The sequence below is a fragment of the Protobothrops mucrosquamatus genome, unplaced genomic scaffold, assembly GCF_001527695.2.
Source record: "Protobothrops mucrosquamatus isolate PMUCROS unplaced genomic scaffold, P.Mucros_1.0 scaffold555, whole genome shotgun sequence".
Lineage (NCBI taxonomy): Eukaryota > Metazoa > Chordata > Lepidosauria > Squamata > Viperidae > Protobothrops > Protobothrops mucrosquamatus.
Window position 1 is genome coordinate 382,193 of NW_015386858.1, and position 20,301 is coordinate 402,493.

A 20,301-nucleotide genomic window follows, 5' to 3' on the forward strand; every position below is an offset into this window, starting at 1 on the left:
AGTCTAAATGTCAAAAATTAGTGAGAGGAAATAACTAGATAACCTGAGCAATTGCAATAATATATATTTAAGCTTTGATGGAAATTGTCAGCATTATTAAATCAAAGGTTTTACCTAAAGATGTGTTTATAAAGTTAAGATAGAGGTATATGTTTAGAATGGATGTTCTAAGGAAATAGCAACCATTTCCCCTGCTTATCACCCTTGAATCATTTTTTTGCAGACTTGAGAACCCATGTTGCTCAAATTCAGAAGAAAATTGCAAAATAGAGCTATGATTTCCCTTTTGAAATGATGAAATATCAAAACTGGTGGCTCTTAAAAAACAGTGTCCAAAACCTGGTGTTCAAACCCCAGGATCCCGCTTGGAAAGCATCCACCAAAGTGAAAATAGCCCATCCTAAGCTCAAACTGTATTCTAAATATTTTGCGTACTTGTAGCAAAACTCCATGTCAGGATTTGAGAGGCAGTAAAGTGCCTCAGATAGTAGAGTTTCGGACAGAAGTGGAACGCTTTTTTAAAAAAGGCAGGTGAAATAGTCTGGTAGTAAGACAAGATAACCAGGGAAAGAGATATAGTTTAATTCTGAGGAAGGAAATACTTTCAGATTGGCTCATTCCAGCTAATACAGGTTTGTCTTAAGTGGCTGGCACTATTGCCTGTTTCCATTTGTCTTGTAAGTTCTAGTCCTGACTTAGGCATGAAAGCCAGCTGAGTGACTTTGGGCCACTCACTCACAGCCCATCCTACCACACAGGGTTGTTGTTCTACGGAAAATAGGAGGAAGGGGTGTTATGTATGTACGTATGCCTTGAATTATTTATAAAGTAATAAAAGTAAAATAGAAAAAAAATATTCATAAATAAAATGAGAAGAAACAATAACTCAAAAAGAACTGGAAAATATTAGCAAAAACTATTGTGAGATGTACAAATGACAGCAGGTTCTTCAGCTCATGGAATTGTTGATGCACTTATTTTCTGCTTGTGGGGTTTTTAATAAACATCCATCACACCTCTCTGGAATAGAATACTGGCCTGGATTAGCCTCTCAGGAATCAAAACTATCTTTATTCCCATTTTAACAGTGGCCAATCGAGAAATTCCAAGAAAGCTTATAAGTGTGGCGTGGTGTTCCATTTTTGACAAGCATCTGCTAGTTGAGGTATTCCTATCTTTTGAGTATGGGATAATAATTCTAAAAACAGAAGCAGACTAGCTTGGACTACCGGTGGTGATGACCTATCTCATCCAGAAACAGAAGAATATTTGTTGTGAAAAATTAACTCTTAACAACCTGACAGAATTAAAACCTGACTTAGATCTGAAAAAGGAAAGGCTCTTCTTTGGCAGCAGAATTTGTAAACCCATGAAAGAATCATTCAGATAGTAAGAGGAAACTAAAAAAATGCATATTTGTAAAATTGCAATGTTTGTCTTGGTTTTAACATACTCTTAAATATTTGCAAAATCACATTAGAATGTCATTAGAAAAATCTAAAAACAATTTAGGAATTATGGTAATACAGTACTTCAGAAAAGGGATAGTTTTAAATTCTTTTGCATCTGATTTACATGTGCACAAATACTTGAAAATATAAATCATTACAGGTAGTCCTTGACATACGACCACAATGGAAGACCTTCCATTACAATTATTAAGTCTGTCATAAAATGGGCCACCCATGTGATTGATCTGATTTTATGATTTTTTTTGCAGCATTCATTAAGCGAACCAATGGTTTGCTATGAGTCAGTTTTACTAAAAACTGGAAGTAAATGCTGTGTTTTGGCAAAGCTATTGTAAACAGTCGTGTTTTATGTATATTAAAATTTAAATAATACAGTATATACTGTATATTTTATATAGATTATGTCATGGAGCCAGTTTGGCCTAGTGGTTAAGGCATCAGACTAGAAACCGTGAATTCTAGACCAGCCTTAAGCATGAAAGCCAGCTGAGTGACTTTGGGTCAGTCCATCTTCTCTCAGCCCAACCTATCTCGCAGGGTTGTTGTGCGGAAAAGAGGAGGAAGGTGTGCTGGATGTGTTTACTGCTTTGAGTTATGTGTAAAAATAAAAATAAAGGCAGGATACAAAATAAATATTTGCAGGACACTGCAAATGGCTGAGTTGCATAATATAAAGTCATGTGATCACTGGGAGGGCTCAGCCATCAGACCTTTGGAACTAGATTACCCCCAGGGAGGTCCTACATAATTTTGAACACTCACTAAGCGACCAGTCCTGTGTAAGTAGTGTACCTTTTATCGTGAAAATTAAGTGGAAACAATTTATCGTGAAAATTAAGTGGAAACAATAGAGAAATCATACACACTTCACGCTACATTGTTCACTTAAAGTTTGCTTAACTATGTTTCCACTATACTGGCCAGTTCAATCCTGCTGAGGATCCTAGTGTTAAGGACTACTCGGCCCTGGCACCTAGATCTAGGCTCCTTTATATTACCTCAAGTATGTGTGCACATGTAAGTACAGCAAAATCTCATTTTACTACACCTCAGGCATCTAACTAAAACATGGTCCGAATTTCTGCTGTGCTTCATTCTATTCATGCAAATGACTGTACTAGTATATAAAACCATTTGCTACCTTGTACTCCACAAACATCTGTTTCCTCAAAAGCAAACTCATATGTTCCCCACTCTAGTGGTTCTCAACCTTGTCTTCACCATAGACCTTCTTTAAATACCTTTTGTGGCTATAGACCACCAAGACTTAAGATTTAAATCAACATTTTTTCAAGCCTTTGTGGACCCTCTGTGACATTACAGCCCCCCAGGGGTCTGCAGACCACAGGTTGCTAACCACTGCCATAACTGCTCCTCTCTATAGTCCTTCATCATGGAAAGATACTTGTCCCTTTTTTCTTGACAGGTGAAATGCTTCTAAACAATGCTGTGATCTGCAGGTCTCACGTAATTATTTTCCAAGAGTACCTTCAGGATACACACCAAATACAGAAGTATTCTTCAAACTACAATTTGTAACTCAAATTGATTACATCCCTTTTTTTAAATCAAAAGAACCTTAACAAAATAAAATCAAGTGGGCCATGGAGCTTTCTGGGCAGCAATGCATTAGTCAATATGCAATTACTACTTGCTTTGTTCTATTTATTTTGTACAATTCCATTTACAAGCACTGCATTTCACTGGGCATCTTATGAAAGATGGCATCCAGGTGCCATAACTAGCAAAACATAACATCTGAAAACTCAACGAGTTGAGCAGATGAGGTCCTCAAGATATTATCAGTCCCAAAAACAGAAACACTCCCACATTCATTTTAACAGAACAGAAAATTATCATCCCCTTACCCTCCCACCCTCCCTTTAAGCTGCATGCAGCAGGAATGCTGCTTCCCTCCAGATGTTTTGACCATCACAAAATAATAGGTGGGCAAGGGAGTCATCTTTGCTAGGCCTTTGTTGGCAACACTTGTGAGGCACCTGCTGCTGTCAGTTGCTGAATCTTTTGGTTCATCATTTCTATTACAGCTGTGAAAGAAAAAAAACCCAAAATGAGTCAGGAAGGCATTTTAGCAGTAATGGCTATAATCAGAATTAGATGGAGTTACATTTACAGTTTTTGCATTTCTCAGTTTTTCCCTGTTGCTAAGGCCTACCTTGCTTCATTGCATGCTTCTCCTGCAATGCTGGCTGGATTTTCTCTATTTGCTTTGTCAGGAAATCAATCTTCCTCTTGAAGAAGTCTCTAGCCTCATCCACTCTCTGCCAAGATCAACGGCATTGTTACTCCACTGTTTACAATCAAATGGCTTTATCAACAAAGAATGCCCAGCTAGCACCTTGCAACTGCTAATGTGGTAAATCCAAATTAACTGGATGATTTTCCCAATCAGATTTTGGCTTGTATTTTTCAGTCAACGGTGGGCAGAACTGGGTGTTTTCTGGAAGATTCAGAGAACACTAAATGGCCCATCTTCAATCCCTTTTACAATCTACCCCTGTATATAGTGGAAATGGGTTGGGATCAGCTGAGGTAAGCAAAATACTTTGGTGGCATAGAGAGACATATAAAAATGAATGAAATAAAAACACGATTTGAATTTGGTTATTTCTGCCAAGATTAGAATTCTCTGTTAACTCTTTTGAACTGGCCTTTGTTGCACTTTATAGTTTCTCAAGAAATGTGCCTTTTTTCACAACCTGGTGTAAAAATCAGACCAGGAAGGTTTCCTAAGAGCCTCTTGTTCGGGGTACACGCAAGTAGGGGCCCATGCTTTTAAAGCCTCTGGCTCAAAGGCAAGCCGGGGAGAGGGGAGTTGCACATGAATACCCATTGAGGAAAATGGATTTGCTTAACAAACAGTGGTGTTTGCTTAACAACTGCAGCATTAATGACCACTGCTAAAATGAGGTCCGATTTACGATAGTAATTCAAGGCTCAATTACAGCTGTAAGTCGAGGACTTTCTGTACAACTGTGCCTGCATGGTGGAAGACCAGAACTCTGCATTTCCTATGATGTTAAATTATGTATTGTTGCCTCCTTGGAATTGTGAAGCTCCTTTAACATCAGCCTCACAGAAATGATAAATGTCTTACCTTTTCTACATAATAACCTGTACCTACATCTAACAATACATGGCTCACATCAGAAAGCTTCCCAGGAACATACATCTGTAAAGAAAGGTTAAGGAAAAGCAGAAGATCCGGGAGGAATCAAGCACAATCAAGAGGGAAAAAAGAATTAAATTTCTAGTCCAAAGAGGAAGTCCCCCAGTGGAGTAAGTAAAAAAGTCACAAGCATTGCTAGGTCATCACTCTCATGCTGATGAAGAAACAATACTGGAAAGAATAATTATAATGACTGAGGTAATATTATGAAGCATGGCATCAGTATTTCTTCACGAAATAAAATAAAAATGGTAAAATAGTAGAGTTATGAGTATTTTTGGAGTTGTTTGGAGCTTGTAGGATGCAAATATAGCACTAGACTTAAACTACTTCAGGCAAAGAGTCACAGAAAGTACAACCATCTCATCATCAGTACCTTTTGGGAACTGGCTTGCAAACTCTGCTCAGTTTTACAAAACATCCAAGCTATAACTGTAGACATGAGAATAGCTTTACCTTTGGCTGATTTATGTTAACACAGTTCCTTGGGACCACTTTACACTAGCCTGGTGTTTTGTGGTTGTCTCCCATTCAAGTACTCAGCAGATTTAAGCTCACAGTTGTTGTTTTTTAATTGAGCCAGAGGTTGCCATTGTATCTAAAAATATACTCACAACAAAATACACCTTCCCACCTGTGCTATGCACTGAGAAAACCTAGAACAAAGCATATCTTTGTAGCTCTCTAAGTAAAGACACAACTCCTGTGGTCTCCAAGATTAGAAAACAGGAGATTCTTGAGGTTTTATATTTGTATAATCAATGTAGTTCCATATTAAAAGTTTCTTTTGCCTTCTCTAGTGTCTTAAAAATCCCAAATGTTATAATCATGGTAAGTTACAGTGGTCCCATCCAATCATAGGTACAGCATTAATTTGGAAAAATATCATTTGACAACAGCTGCAGGAGGAAATTCATTTACACAAATACAAAATGAGCTAAATGAAAAGATGCCTCTCCCCCTTTTAAAAAAGAGACTTGTTCTAATATTGGAATTAGAGGTTGAACTACAACAGACCAACCTTAGATGCTTTCTCCTGGTATAGTTTTTTTTGTGCTGGTAGTTGATGGCTTCAAAGTGCTGCAATTTCTTGTAGAAAAACACTGTTTATCAATACTTAAAATGGAACTTCTTCAAGGTTCTGAGACTTCTCCTGCAAGTACGATTAGTGTGTCATCAGGCTACACTTTGGGTTGCTATGGAAGCATTTTTGTTTCTCAGTTGAGCAACTGGTGGAAATCACAACAGAAAGCATAATACAGAGCCAGCCAGCACTGGTTCGCACATTATGTTTCATCATAAACTGTAATTAATATGTCATACAAATGTGCCAACTGCTTTCTGCTGAAAAGAATGGCATTAGCCTGAAGGGATTCTGATTTCTTACTAACTTTGATTAGATCCTTCCTTCCTTCCTTCCTTCCTTCCTTCCTTCCTTCCTTCCTTCCTTCCTTCCTTCCTTCCTTCCTTCCTTCCCTCCCTCCCTCCCTCCCTCCCTTCCTTCCTTCCCCTTACAAAGCTTCTAAGTACAACATATAGAAATCTACAGCTTCCAAGGTAACTTGCCTCTAGATTTATTCCCATGAGAAATGATAGCAGAATAGCTAGCCTATGCAAACAATATTTCTTTTTTAGAAGTGGTAAACCACATTTGGGCTCACTGAAATAATAGTAATTCAGTAAACTGTTTGATTGTTGATTAATCCCAGTGCCAAATTATTAGAATTACTAGAAATTACTATACTTATGAGGAAGAAAAAGTCAAAAAGTTGAAGATCTTCCATGATATTATTTTGTAAAAAGGATACAGAGCTGGAGAGTGGAACCAGTAGCTCTTTACCTAAGCAGAGGAGAAAAATAGGTTTTGCAATATGTTCTAGATAAGGCTACCCTACAAAAGGATAAATTATAACTAATGCAGAATTTAGCAGCTAGAACAGCCCATATACCATGTTAAACAAATCATACTAGCTGGCAACACGTAGTTCAAATACAATCTGAACTGTTAGTGAATGTTGTGTAATGGTTGTAATTGGTTTAGGACCATAATACTTGAGGAAGGACACTTTCCAAGATTTATTAATATAGATATTAAGGTCTGCTAAGGAATGTTTTCCTTAGCTTCTACTGCTGAGATCAACTGTCCATCATGTGGAAATGCACGGAAATGCCATCTCACCTATGTAGCCCCCATACAAAATGGTCTTGTCTTAGACATTAAGCTAACACAGATATTAGTGTCATTTCAGCAGTATCTTAAGATCTGAATATTTTGGAGAATCTTTGAGCCACGTTAAGTGCATCCTTTCCCCTTTGTATTATTTGTTTTACATTTATTTTACTAATTGCACTAATTTCTTCTTTTTATGACCCTATAATCCCTTAATTCGGGGTAGAGTTGGGGTGACTCAATGGAGCTGAGTGTTTACTGGCTGGATGCCCTTCCTCATGCCTATGCAGAGTTCACAGCAGATATTTTCTCTTTGGACCCTGAGAGAGAAACATCTGTTGCTACCTAGGATTGAACCCTCAACCTTCCGAGTACGAGGCAAATGTCTTCAACACTAGGCCACCATGCTATTCATTTTACTAATTGCACTGTGAAGCTCTAATATAGAACAGGAAAAATAAATAAAGAGGAAAATGCCCAGAACTATTCTCCCAATCTGCAGAATATTTAATAGTAATTCAGAAACAGAGTTCAATACAGGACCATTTTTTGAATCTGAGACACAGAAACTATTGCTGAATTCCTATTGAGCAGTGTTTCTTAAGGTGTGGTACTGGAATCTCAGAGATCCATAAAATCACATTTCCCAGCCTATGTTATATTAAAATCCCGCACAATCATGAGAAGCAACAATGGCAGCGAATGCATCAATTTTAATTTTTAATATGATAAATATTGTTAAATGTAATGCATACAAACAAAAGCTCTTTTTGGGGTCCTTCATAATTTTTTAAAATGGGAAAGGCTCCTGAGAGAGAGGAAAAAACCCTTTAAGAAACATTGCTTTAGCAAGTTTTATAATATTTTTCCAGTCTTCAGTTATTTAAACCACAGATGAATAATCTCAAACTGACCACTAAAATGTACCAATGAAACGTCAGCCAACCATGTAACCAAAACAGACTTATTATAATCAAAACAGAGAAGAATCTTCTAGGCAAGAGAAGATGAGGCACAGGTAGAGAATTTCATTAGGTCATAAAACAGCTGGGAAACCTCTGGTTTGGAAGATGTAAAACTCATCCCAGCATCAGCTAGCACAGCCAATGAGGAGGAATGTTAGGAGCTACAGTTCAGCAAAACCAGAGGTTTCCCACAAAAATCTCAAGCACATTTTCAAGACTGAGCTGAGGCTACAAAAGAGTGTGATTTTAAAAAGGGAATTATTACTTGCCTTCATTGCTTTTATTTAATACATTCAGACAGTCCTTTGCTTCCACATATTTTGTCTGTACCACCTTAAGTTGTGCAATGGATGAAGAAAGGAATTCAACTTCCTGGAGAAAAAACATACAAAACCCAAGAGTTCAGCAATGAAGGCCATACTCTCAGCTTCCAAACAATTGTTGGATTAGACATTCTAAAACAGTCTTAGAAAATTTCGTCACTGTGCTATTTAGTGCACTGAGAGATGTGGCAATTATTTTATTTAAATGTGTCTGTTCTGTTCTCATCAAAAAGTTTATCATGCTTTTTATGACAAAATGACACCATGTAACAGATACATTGCAAGAAAATGATGGAGATGTTGTGGCTACATAGTTCATAAACATGCCCATTAACCACAATTTCCTCTTGTTCCCAATGGAATATTTTGGTTTATTCCACATATGAACATGTGGGAAGACTGAACTACAAGCATTTCCACGTGTGGCAGCATAATGTCCAAATCAGGGTGGAAAATCTATGGCTTTTCTGAAGTTGTTAAAATTTCCAAACACATTGTTGATGTTGAAGAATGTTGTGAGCTGTAATTCAGCAACATTTGAAAGGGATTACAAAAACATATTATGTTTATACTAAGCTTACCTTAATATTGAGCAATGAAAATTGGAGATCTGGTTCCTTAACAACTCCATTAGTGAATTGAAATGTGGAATTTAAAGAATAACAGGACCCATAGAGAATGAGTGACAAGAGTTGGCTCAAATTCTAATTGCATAAATCCTTGCCATATAATCTTCTATAACAGTGGTGGCGAACCTATGGCACGCGTGCCAGAGGCGGCACTCAGAGCCCTCTCTGTTGGCACACGCGCCACCGCTGCCAGCAGCAGGTCCATCAGGCCACCGCCATGAGCCCTGCCCAGCACAAAGGAGGTGAAGCGGCCGACTAGCAAGCTTGAGTAAAGGTGGTAGAGCAGAGGTCACCAACCATTGTCGATTGGTGGACTGGAAGAAAAGGGAGGGGGAAGCATTTTACATGCGTGCATGTGCACAGGGGGCCGTGAGCACACACGCGCTGCAAATGGGGCGGGGCTACTGCCTGCGTGATACTCACTAGCCCTGCCCCATTCTTGCATGTTGCAGCCTTGTATCTGCACCCTGTGGTGAGGCAGCAGCTGTTTTTGTACCTTGCAGCATGGTGGCCCATTTTTGTACCCCCGATTTTTGCGTGCCAGAGGCGGCACTCAGAGGCGCCTCCCTGCCCCCCCCCGAGGGCACCACAGTGCTGATGTGGCCCTGGCACCCGGCGATAAATAAGTTGGTTTTGGGTTGCGGTTTGGGCACTCGGTCTCTAAAAGGTTCGCCATCACTGTTCTATAACCAGTCTAGTGGACAATAAACTATGTAAGATTATCACATAAAGCAAGTATCATTTTTTTTCTTAAAGTAGGAGAACACAGATTTTAAATATCAAAATGATAATCCTGGGATTCTTAGGAAAATTAGAATAGCATCTTAATCCCAAGAATTAAATTGAGTTGATTCACTAATATTAACATATTCAGTTAAAACATATTTTTCAGCTAGATCAGGGGTAGGCAACGGCTCTTTTATGACTCGTGGACTTCAACTCCCAGAATTCCTGAGCCAGCACACGAGTCATAAAAGAACCAAGGTTGCCTACCCGAGCTAGATCTTTTCCAGCTAGATCCTCAACATATGAACGCACTTAGAATGGCCGAACAATAGAATCACCCCACTAATCGCCTCAGTCATTTTAATCTAGCATGGATTTCTCTTTCCTGCCCTCCTCCATATTCCACATAGGTTTTAAATTAGGAAATAACAATATCCTCTCTCCCCACTGCTGCCTCCCCAAATACCTAATACTGAAAGATGCCTGTTGTGAATGAAAGCAACAGTTAACATGCATCTGTCAGACAGGGACAAGGTCTAAACAGTTCGGAACATGAGCTTGACAGAAATTTGCAGAAATTCTTAGGTTCTTAGGGTCCAGAATAATGAGATAACATTCAGAAGCAACTTAGGTACTTCCTTAATTCACTGGATACAGGGAGGAGGAGGGACAGTATAGCCTTGTTATTACAACCAATCTCAGTCAAAGTAGTTTTAGCCTTCCTGTGGAGTTAATTTCTTGGTCTGATCTATATGTATTCCTCAGTTAATGTCCACTCATTCAGAAACTGTTTCAATTTACAACAGCACTGAACAAGTGGTACTTATGACCAGTCCTCAAAGTTCTAGCCATTGAAATACCCAGTCACATCATCCCAATTGGGGCACTTAACAATCAGCTTGCACAACAACAACAACAACAACAACAACAACAACAACAATAATAATAATAATAATAATAATAATAATAATAATAATCTGGAAGGGATCTTGGAGGTCATCTAGTCCAACCCCCTGCTCAGGCAGGAAACCCTATACCATTTTGGACAAATAGCTGTCCAGTATTTTCTTAAAAACTTCCAGTGTTGGAGCATTCACCGCTTCTGGAGGCAGATTGTTCCACTGGTTAATTGTTCTAACTGTCAGGAAGTTTCTCCTTAGTTCTAGGTTGCTTCTCTCCTTGATTAGTTTCCATCCGCTGCTTCTTGTCCTGCCTTCAGGCGCTTTGGAGAATAGCCTGACTCCCTCTTCTTTGTGGCAACCCCTGAGATATTGAAATACTGCTATCATGTCCCCCCTCGTCCTTCTCTTCATTAAACTAGACATACCCAATTCCAGCAGCCGTTCCTTGTATGTTTTAGCCTCCAGTCCCCTAATCATCTTTGTTGATGTCAGTTGCAGCATCCCAACCTTGAGGGGCTTGCGCCATGTCTCCTCAGCCACTTGTGCACCCTCCCCAAGCCTTGCTGCACCCATGCCACACCTCCCCTGCCACTTATGCATCCCTTCCCATCTGGCAGCAAATACACCAAGTCTTGCTATGCTTGCACCCGCCACCATTCATGCACCCACACAACCTGGCAGCAGCCAGTCCAAGCCTTGCTGTGCAACACACCTCCCCAGCCAGCCACCCCCATTTCCCATGTGACAGTAGCCATTTACCTGTCTGCTGGCTTGGTTGTGAACTACCCAGGACTTGCAACTGCCAGCTTCCCCACCCACTTTGACAAAGTTGGCAGGAAGTTGTTAGGAGGTTCTCTCTTAATAACCCACAATCCTTTCTTAACAACAGCAATGGGGACTGCAAGAATTGCTATTACCAAGTAATGAAGTCACATAATGTTGCACTTAGTCACAGAAATTCTGGTCCCAATTGCTGACATAACTTGAGCACTACTTCAAAGAACCATGATCTAGAATCAATGGAGCAAATAGTCCTGTATTGTAGCTTTTATCTTAGCTCGTATAATGATTTGATTAATCTAGTTTTACAATCCTTTCTTGGACATTCTAATCAATTTTATATTAAATGTCTTCTTTGTGATCAAATTCTTCATTGCTGTGGCAAAAATTTTAACTAGGGTTATTCGGATAAGGTAGCAATTTGATTTTAATTCCTATAGAGATATTTAGAATTATGATTAAGGAAATTTACATAATATTGGGTACTTCAAAATAATCTTGTTATTTTATTATAGTCTGTAGATGTTTTACATAAACCGACAGGTATAAACTTTTAGCTAGGAATACTGTGTTAAATTTAATTACTTTTATTGTGCTATGCTAGTCTTTTGTTACTTTAGTACAAGGTCTGGAATTCTGTACCCATGAATATTACTATAAAGCCTTGCAGTCTGAAGTAATGTTGAATTTCATTCCAATTTCTTTGATTTTTGTTTTTGTTTTTTTTGTTTTTTGCATTTGTAGTAGACCAGCACCATCCTGTGGTCTGCTTAAAACCTATTCATTTTGGCAATGGTTTGTTCTCCGAGCTTGCTGTTTAGCTTCTGAACGTTTCATTATCAAACTAGGTAACATCTTCAGTGGGACTCTGGGTGAAGTATCTTGTCCTGTTTCTCTTTAGTTTATATAGGTCTTGTGTGGTGGTGCGGTCAGTTGGTCACATGACTGGCTGTTCGCATTGCATGAAAATCAACTGGCAAGCAAGTTGGTTCCATCACTGATTGGTTGTTCAAGTAGTCCGGTTCAATGACAGAACCAACTACCTCACCAGTTGATTTTCGCACCATGCAAACAGCCAGTCATGTGACCAACTGACCGCACCACCACACAAGACCTATATAAACTAAAGAGGAATGGAACAAGACACTTCGGCCGAAGTCCTGCTGAAGATGTTACCTAATCTAGTAACAAAATGTTCGGGAGTTAAATGGCAAGCTCGAAGAACAAACCACTGCCAAAATCTACTCCCAAGCTACAAATATTTTCTATCATTTCAAACTGATTCATTTTGTTTGGCTTGCTGTCTGTTTGGTTGCTGATCCTGATCAAGGGAACTCCATACTTACATCTTTAGTAGGGAAGCTTTGTATGTTAATATCTCAAGTGAAAAAGAATTATTATAGTTTTCCCATTCCCTTTGTCCTTCCTTTCCTGCTTGATGAGGTACATGGTCTATCATGTAAGGATGGGAGGTAGCGTTGAAAACTCTAGTCATAAGTCTCTAAACTACATGCCCCAGGTATGAAACTTAATTCCCCTTGATTTTTTAAAATCTCTTTAATATCTAGAAATGCAGCAAAGAGTCCCGTCTCACACACAAAGGGTTGGAGGAAGAATACTATGTGAACTGCGCCCTCTCCCCCTCCCCCCCTTGGAAAAGAATGAAACCAACCAGCAAACCAACTGTCAAACTGCTGATCCAAAAGAGACAGAACCAGCATTTAAAAAACAAAAAGGCTGCTGAGAGAGAAGGCTTGAGACTTCCAGTTTTCCATCCTGTATTTGTGAATGTCATTTAAGTCAGTGACATTAGCAAATAATAAACCATCTCTGTCTTCAAGTTCAATGTTAAAAATTATTTTTGAATCAATTTTTCACATTAACAAGAGTGGATAGTCAAACAGGAGATTGTGAATTACATCAGTCTCTTAAAATAAGAGTGACCATACCTTTTGAATTCAGATCTAACTTCATGTAGAAAGCCATTAACAAAGCAACCTCTTATTTCTATAATTCTAAGCACTGACCCTCCTCGCTTAATTTATACAGTAACAGAAAGAGATATGTCTGGCCTATTATATTAAAATATTGCAGGAATGATGGAGAAAATATTCAGAGTAAAGCACTCCAAATATTAAAGTGTTATATAAAACTAATATTTATGGAGCAGGGAAATTATTTAGGATACTCATTTTGAGAAGAGGAGAGACATGATTTTTACCTGATCTTCCTATGGCATCTGAACTTAAGTGACAAACTTACCAAAAAACCACAAACAATTTCATGTACATTTTGAGGGGAAAGAGGGGAAGGCAAAGCATAATGACCCCAAACAGTTGAATTATGCAAGGCATTTCCAAGAGAACATACTGAGTTTTTGAAGGACTGATGGGATAAAGGGTTGTCTAGCACGCTATATAAAACCCAAAGCTGGAGAACATCTAGGTAAGTCACTTTCATGTTCCTCAATACTCAATACACATTTCCATTTAAAAACTACCTATCTGTGAGTTGCCCAAAGTCCTGAGGTTCAGACTTCAAGATACAACCTGGAGACTCAGGTAGTCCTCAACTTACAACCACAATTGAATCCAACATTTCTGTTGTTAAGTGAGAAATTTGTTACGTGAATTTTGCCCCATTTTACAACTTTTCTTGCCACATTTCTTAAGCGAATCACTGCAGTTCTTAAATTAGGTTGTTAAAGTGAATCTGATTTCCCCATTGATTTTGCTTGTCAGGTCGCAAAAGGAGATCACATGACACCCCCCCCATACTGCAACCGTCATAAATGTGTCAGTTGTCAAGCATCCAAATGTAAATCACCTGACCATGGAGATGCTGCAACGGCCATAAGTGTGAAAAATGGTCATAAACCACTATTTTCAGGGCCACTGTAACTTTGAATGGTCACTAAATGAAGTTGAGGACTACCTATATTAGCAGCCCCTGGAAAGTCACAGGGGGTTGTGGCCTCACAATGAACATTACAAGACAAAGATCACGATGGCCATAGACAAAATCCTATTACCCGGTTAAAAGCTTGCGTCCCCTTCCTTCTCCCCCTTCTTTTATTCAATGGAGATTCAGAGAAAGCCGTGACGGCTGCAGTCTCACTCACGCTTACCTGGGGATAATATTGAGTCCAATGGATGGGTCTGCCTTCCTTCCTTTCTTTCTTTCGAATAATTGGGCTCGGCATGAACATCCACCCCAACCGGGTACCCTCCAGGACGTTTGGCTCCCAACTCTCACCTCCTTCCCCCATCCTTGGGGGAGATGGGAGCTTCTGAAGGCCAAGTGAAGGAACCCCCGGTTTAGGTCCGGAAAGGACTCCCCCCCCCCGGGTTAGGGTCTCGAAAGGACCACCTAATTCCACCCCGAGCTGACCAAGCGCCCCCTCCTTCTGTGCCGGCAGCCGTGATGACAAGCAAGCCTATCCACCTCCACCCCCCCTCCGCTTTCTCACCTGATCCAGCTGGGTTTTCAACACTTCCAGTTGCGGCAGGGAGAGCTCCGCGATGTTCACCTGCTGCGCCATCTTAGGAGGCGGAGAGATCCCTCCGCGCGCCTCCTCGGGAAGGTAGTGACGCTCGCTCTAGCTGCTGGAGTCTATGATCAAGGCGCCCTTTGTGACTCGCGGCCAACCGAAAAGGCCGCCCTGCCCAGCCAATAGAAAGACGCTTAAGGCTCGGGACGCCACGCCCCCACTTCTTCTTAGAGGGCGGAAGCGCTATTACCGAAGTAAGGGGGAAAAAAACCAGCAGCGCTTACATGCGTCCAGAGGCAAATCTGTATTGGAGCGTGTGAATAAAAATCGGAACTCCGATTGGTTTCTTTGGACTGTGCAAATGATTTGCGTTCGCTTATGTCTTTGAATCGCCCCCATCAAGCAAACTGAGCCCGCTACTGCCCCTTCCAAAGCTATTCATCGAAGATCTTAGATCTATTGTTATAAGATCTCAAACATCATCCCCGTTGGTTGGGGATGACGCGAAGGGCAGTCCCAAGCATCCGGGGGGGTATCTGAGGTCTTCGTTGCATCTCGGCGTCTAACTGCAGCCTCAGTCTGCTTACCCGTTTATTGGTTAGATTAGTGCTTCTCAACTTTTGACAATTTGAAGGTGTGTGGACTTCAACTCCCAGAATTATACATCCTGTATAATCCCCTCCAGATGTATAACTTCAGCTACTGTTCTCCTGGTCAACCAAGTAACTCATCTAATGCAATGCAGCTGAATGGGTAAAACTGATTTAAGATTGTTTTAGAAAGTAACCTGTGCCTTTGAAGTACTGACTAAAAGTGAATACAAAATAATCCGATATCCTTACTGAATAGCTCCTTTTTGAATCTGAGGAGCTGTAGAGGAAACAATTGATTCAAGAATGCAGTTTATTTGGATTTGAGAGGGTTGTCTCCTTCTATTGCCTATGCAGTAATCATTTATTGGTATCCCTGGACCTGAAGGCTCCCTAAGATCAAAATAAGAGTTTCTCAGTGCAAAAATAGGACTTCATAACGATCAAGGTTGCTCACAACATTCCATGTCATAGCCTCTGGAAATTAGGGATCTGGAGATCAAACAGGAAAGAGTTAATTTCCCATATTATGGTAAATAATTTATTCAGCTCTGGGATGTTGCTCATATACTCAAGACCTTGCTTAATCAGCACATAAAAAGCACATTTTTGTGCTAAGGTAAGCCAAAAGAAATGCCAAATGCCTAATTTATAATGTTAAAAAAGCTATAATAAAGGTAGAACTAAAATTCCAAGGAAGGATGTATAAGTTGTCTAGTAGAATACAAATATTTTAAATTGCATGCCTTCCCAAGTATCCCTAATGACTGCTTATACTGGCTGAGGCTGCTGAAAGTTGTAATACAGGTAGTCATTGACTTACAAAAGTTCATTTAGTGACCATTCAAAATTACAAGAGCAGTGAAAAATGTGACATGATGACTATTTTTCAGTTACAACCTTGCAGCATTCCCGTAATCGTGTGATCAAAATTCAGACGCCTGGCAACTGGTTCATATTTATGACAGTTGCTGTGTTCCAAGGTTATGTGATCATCTTCTGCAACCTTTTGACAAGCAAAGTCAACAGGGAATCCTGATTCACTTAATAACCGTGTTACTAACTTATCAACTGCAGTGATTCACTTAACTGTGGCAAGAAAGGTCGTAAAATGGGGCACAACTCACTTAACAAATGTCTCACTTAACAGAAACTTTGGGCACAACTGTGGTCATAAGTCAACTACCTGTACAAAATCTGGCAGGACTGTTACCTATTTCCCATTATTCCAGTCTCCTAGCCCTAGACAAGTCAGCTCAAACATCCTCAGTCAAGACTAGAACACATCCCCTGTCCCAAGTTCAGGATTGGTTGCATGTATACACAGAAGTTATTTACTTTTAACTTTATTGAGGTTTTGAAACATTAAAATAAAAATAGATTTAAGAATAACTTACAATAATTGTTGAACATTTACTCTGTATAAATGTGATACATATTCCAAAAGATAGCAGCTTACATAGGTTCTCTAAGTGCAATGCAGGCTTGCTAGATCAAAAAGGCAAGGCAGACTGTGACCAAACATACTAGCATAAATTAAATGTTTATCCTTTCCCCTGAAACGCAGTTAGACAATTTCTACTTAAGGGAATTCAAAACGTAATAATAAATTCATTCAACTCCCGTCAAATTTTCCCCATGAAATAGATCTCATGTTTTGTTGAGTTTTCTATTTCAGGAATACTGGTAAGCCATATGCAATGGGAGCAGCTCCAATCATGTATCTGAGCTTGGGAGCCTGGCGGGATTCAATGACGTACTGCAGCAAAGGGGCTCCAGAACTTGCCTTGAGCCAGTTGTTCAGAAGTGCCCGCATATAGCGATCAATATCTCGATCTGTTACATCCCAGAGATTACCCAGCACTAGGGGACTGGAAAACAAGGGAGAGGAAAGAAGTATGTGAGCACGTTTATAACAGAAACATGGATATATCAATTGGTAGGCAAAACAGAGCAAAAGGTTTGGTTGAGTAATACTTAGGCTTGCACAAGCATTTCATGTTGGATGATGTCTCCTTGCTCCTGAAGCTTTAGGATAGCAAAGATTTCCCAAGTATTGACTTCATGTATACTTTTCCCAACATAGTTTGGAAGCCAGTATATCAGGATTTAGGAACTATGATTATGGGCAATTACCAAGATGACTACTAGGTTTTAGCAACTTACCATCCTGCCATGATGAACTTGAGGATAGCACCAGTTCCCTCCAGGTTGCCCTGTACTGCTAGAGCAGCACTGCTGCAGCCAAAAAGAAGAGCCACAGCTCTGCAATCCATTTTTAAGATGGAATCCACAAAGCGTGCGCCTGCCCCATGGCCAGCGTAGCTAAAAGAAGAAAAAAAATTGATTGACACCTCAAAAAAATCTGTCAGATTCCCATTGTGCAATTTCTTGATTGTCTCAGTTTCCTGTTCATTTGCAGATCTTAAATAATATACCTGCACCAGAAACTGAAACAGGAAATCTTTTAAAGTGGCTGGCCTCTCAATCACATCGTCAGAAGGCTGCATCCCCTCTTTTGCTCAACTTATCCACGGCAAAAGGGAGCGAGAAGTTTGGTTCCAGCAAGTTAAAGCAGCAGGGTTTGTTCATTTATTTTTCCTTTATTAACATATATAAAAATACATATATCCATATTCACACACACACACACACACACAACGGAACAATACATTGGAAATTTTAATATCAATTAATTTAGCCTAAGACTGAAATCTGTGCTATAAAACAAATACTTTGATATGTGTTTTATTTAATTTTGAAGAAAAACTCAAATGATCATGCTTGCAATATTAATATTCAAAACTGTGATTAATATTGATAGAATATCTACTTTTTCTTTCTGTTATCTACATTTAATACTACATTTAATAGGTGCATAAATAATAGAATATTAAGACTATTATATAAATACTATTATACTGAAATACGATATTGTATCAAAACGATGGAACAATAGATGGTCTATATGACTAGATTTAATAATATGTGAAAAAATGAGCTATTTCTATATTAACATTTTATGGATATATTTTAAATTTTCTTCAAATACCATTCATTTAATCACTATTCTGTACATTCTGATTTTATTAGCATTGCTATATTTTTATTGTATTTTTGATATAAGAAATATGTGAGATATAGGATATGACATATGATATATAGGATCTGATATAGGGTATGATAAGCATTCTTGCTTAATTCTGGCAAAATAATTAGGTTTGCTAAAAGATCTTCTCTCCTCATTTAGAAGTTGGCTACAATGAGCCAAAACCTCCCAGCTGAACTGAACACATCTATTAAATGTGTTTTTGCACATGACTTGCTGATGAGGTTCTTGGAAAACACTAGGCTTCGAGTATAACCTTCAGGATAAGCTTGCTGCTTATCTTGTTATTTAATATAGAGTCATAAAAGACACTAATAAATGTTATAGAAATGGGAAACAGAGGGGTGGGGAGGAAATCAAGGAATTTCCAGCACTGCTTGTCCTGGTAAGTAGCCCAAAATATAGTTATGGCATAGCAACTCTTTTCCTTCCCCCCCATAAGCCAGTTCTTACTTCTCTGTGATATCTTGGTTTTGCATAACTATTTTCTGAGACTTTATATAAATACTCAAAGAGCAGAAAACTGTTAAATACATTCAGAGAAAAATGTATTCTTGAGCAACTTTTTTTGTACTTTTCTATTTTCCTGCTTTCTCTATGCCTCTGCTCACTTATGAATAGCATTACTCTAATGAGCCTCTGTAGCTGAGATCTACTGTATTAAAAACATTTTTAAAGGCGAGAACACTTACAATTAAGCGCCTAATCAAGGAAAAATGTATTCTCTCAGAGCAATCACATCAGACCCAGAATCCACTTCCTCTGTGCTTTAATAGCTTTCCTTGTGCAAGTTTTCTACCTGCAATTCATTCAAGCATTCAAACTTTTTGCTGGTGCTAGTATAGGATATGCAGCTCTGCCTTGTACTCACATGTAGAGATCACGTTCTTCGAGGGCCAGTGGTACTTGGTCTGTACTGGGAACCTCTCCCACCACTCCTGCCCATCCAGGTTCACTACCAAGTAATAAGCAGAGGGGGAAAAAAGATAGCTATCAGTTGAATGAGTTTGGTTGTGTCAACATGGTAAGCAACCTTGATTCAAAAGGAAGCCTGCTGACAGATTGTGATGCTATGGCTCCCCTGAAGGATCCAAAATCTGTGCAACATAGAGTGCAAATACCTACCTTTGAAACCATTCTTTGAACATCTTCTCTGTGCCAGGAAGATTTTTGTGTGGGTTCAGAACATAGAAGGTGCTGCTGCTGCTGACTCCGTGGTTGAGGATAGTCTCTTCCTGATACTGTTTGAAGGAGATCAGAATAGTTGCTTCATTAAATGGGGACAAAGCACCATGAAATCAGGCACTATTTTTAGCATGTGAGGATTTTCACTTGATTATCCAAAGTCCATGAGAAGAAAGTGTGTGTGTATGTGTGTCTTCTATTATCAGCTGTAAAAGCACCAATGAACATCAAGGGAGGCCACTAGGCTTTATGCTATAGCTAGCAAATTGCTTCTGGGTTGAGACAGGTCTTCCACAAACTCTACTATGCTTTGCAATGATGTCTTACACACAGTATACCAAGCCCTAATGCAGCCATATTTTTGTTTGTCTGTCTGTCTATCCTATCTATCCATCCATCTTTGGTCTCCTTTAATATTGTTCAGTCTTTTTAAAATTCTGTTTAATGGTCATTTTAAACTATTTTGGGGGGAAATGCATACAAATTCTTTAAACAAACATTGCTCCTTGTAAGCAATATTTCACTTTCATGGAAATTTGATTGTGCCTTCTTGTGACTAAGAGCAGCCTACGTTATTCCTCTGTCCTAGTGCTTCTGGACCTCTCAGCGGCTTTTGATACCGTTGACCACGGTATCATGCTGCGGCGCCTGGTGGAGTTGGGAGTGGGAGGTACCGTGATGCGGTGGTTCTCCTCCTTCCTTACCGAGCGCACGCAGTCTGTATTGGCAGGGGGACAGAGGTCGACCCTAAGGCCCCTAACTTGCGGGGT

At 39.4% G+C, this 20,301-nt stretch overlaps 2 protein-coding genes across 2 annotated transcripts in view; both read right to left on the bottom strand.

Annotated features, from left to right (window-relative positions):
• Window positions 1–3,347: 3,347 nt before the first annotated feature.
• Window positions 3,348–14,736, bottom strand: PFDN5 (prefoldin subunit 5). Its single transcript, XM_015817135.1, has 6 exons — window positions 14,627–14,736; window positions 8,067–8,169; window positions 6,471–6,502; window positions 4,591–4,665; window positions 3,649–3,754; window positions 3,348–3,520 (listed from the first exon to the last, which is right to left on the bottom strand). Exons 1-6 carry the CDS (start codon window positions 14,696–14,698, stop codon window positions 3,441–3,443), a joined length of 468 nt encoding a protein of 155 aa, XP_015672621.1. The 5' UTR covers window positions 14,699–14,736; the 3' UTR covers window positions 3,348–3,440.
• A 1,927-nt stretch (window positions 14,737–16,663) lies between these two features.
• Window positions 16,664–20,301, bottom strand: part of ESPL1 (extra spindle pole bodies like 1, separase) — a 42,063-nt gene continuing 38,425 nt past the window's right edge. Inside the window, exons 27-30 of the mRNA XM_029284385.1 lie at window positions 19,472–19,587; window positions 19,218–19,301; window positions 17,404–17,562; window positions 16,664–17,108 (exon numbers count right to left, since the gene is read on the bottom strand). Coding sequence (XP_029140218.1) covers window positions 16,907–17,108; window positions 17,404–17,562; window positions 19,218–19,301; window positions 19,472–19,587 — 561 coding nt within the window. The 3' untranslated portion in view covers window positions 16,664–16,906. The remainder of the gene's footprint in view (window positions 17,109–17,403; window positions 17,563–19,217; window positions 19,302–19,471; window positions 19,588–20,301) is intronic.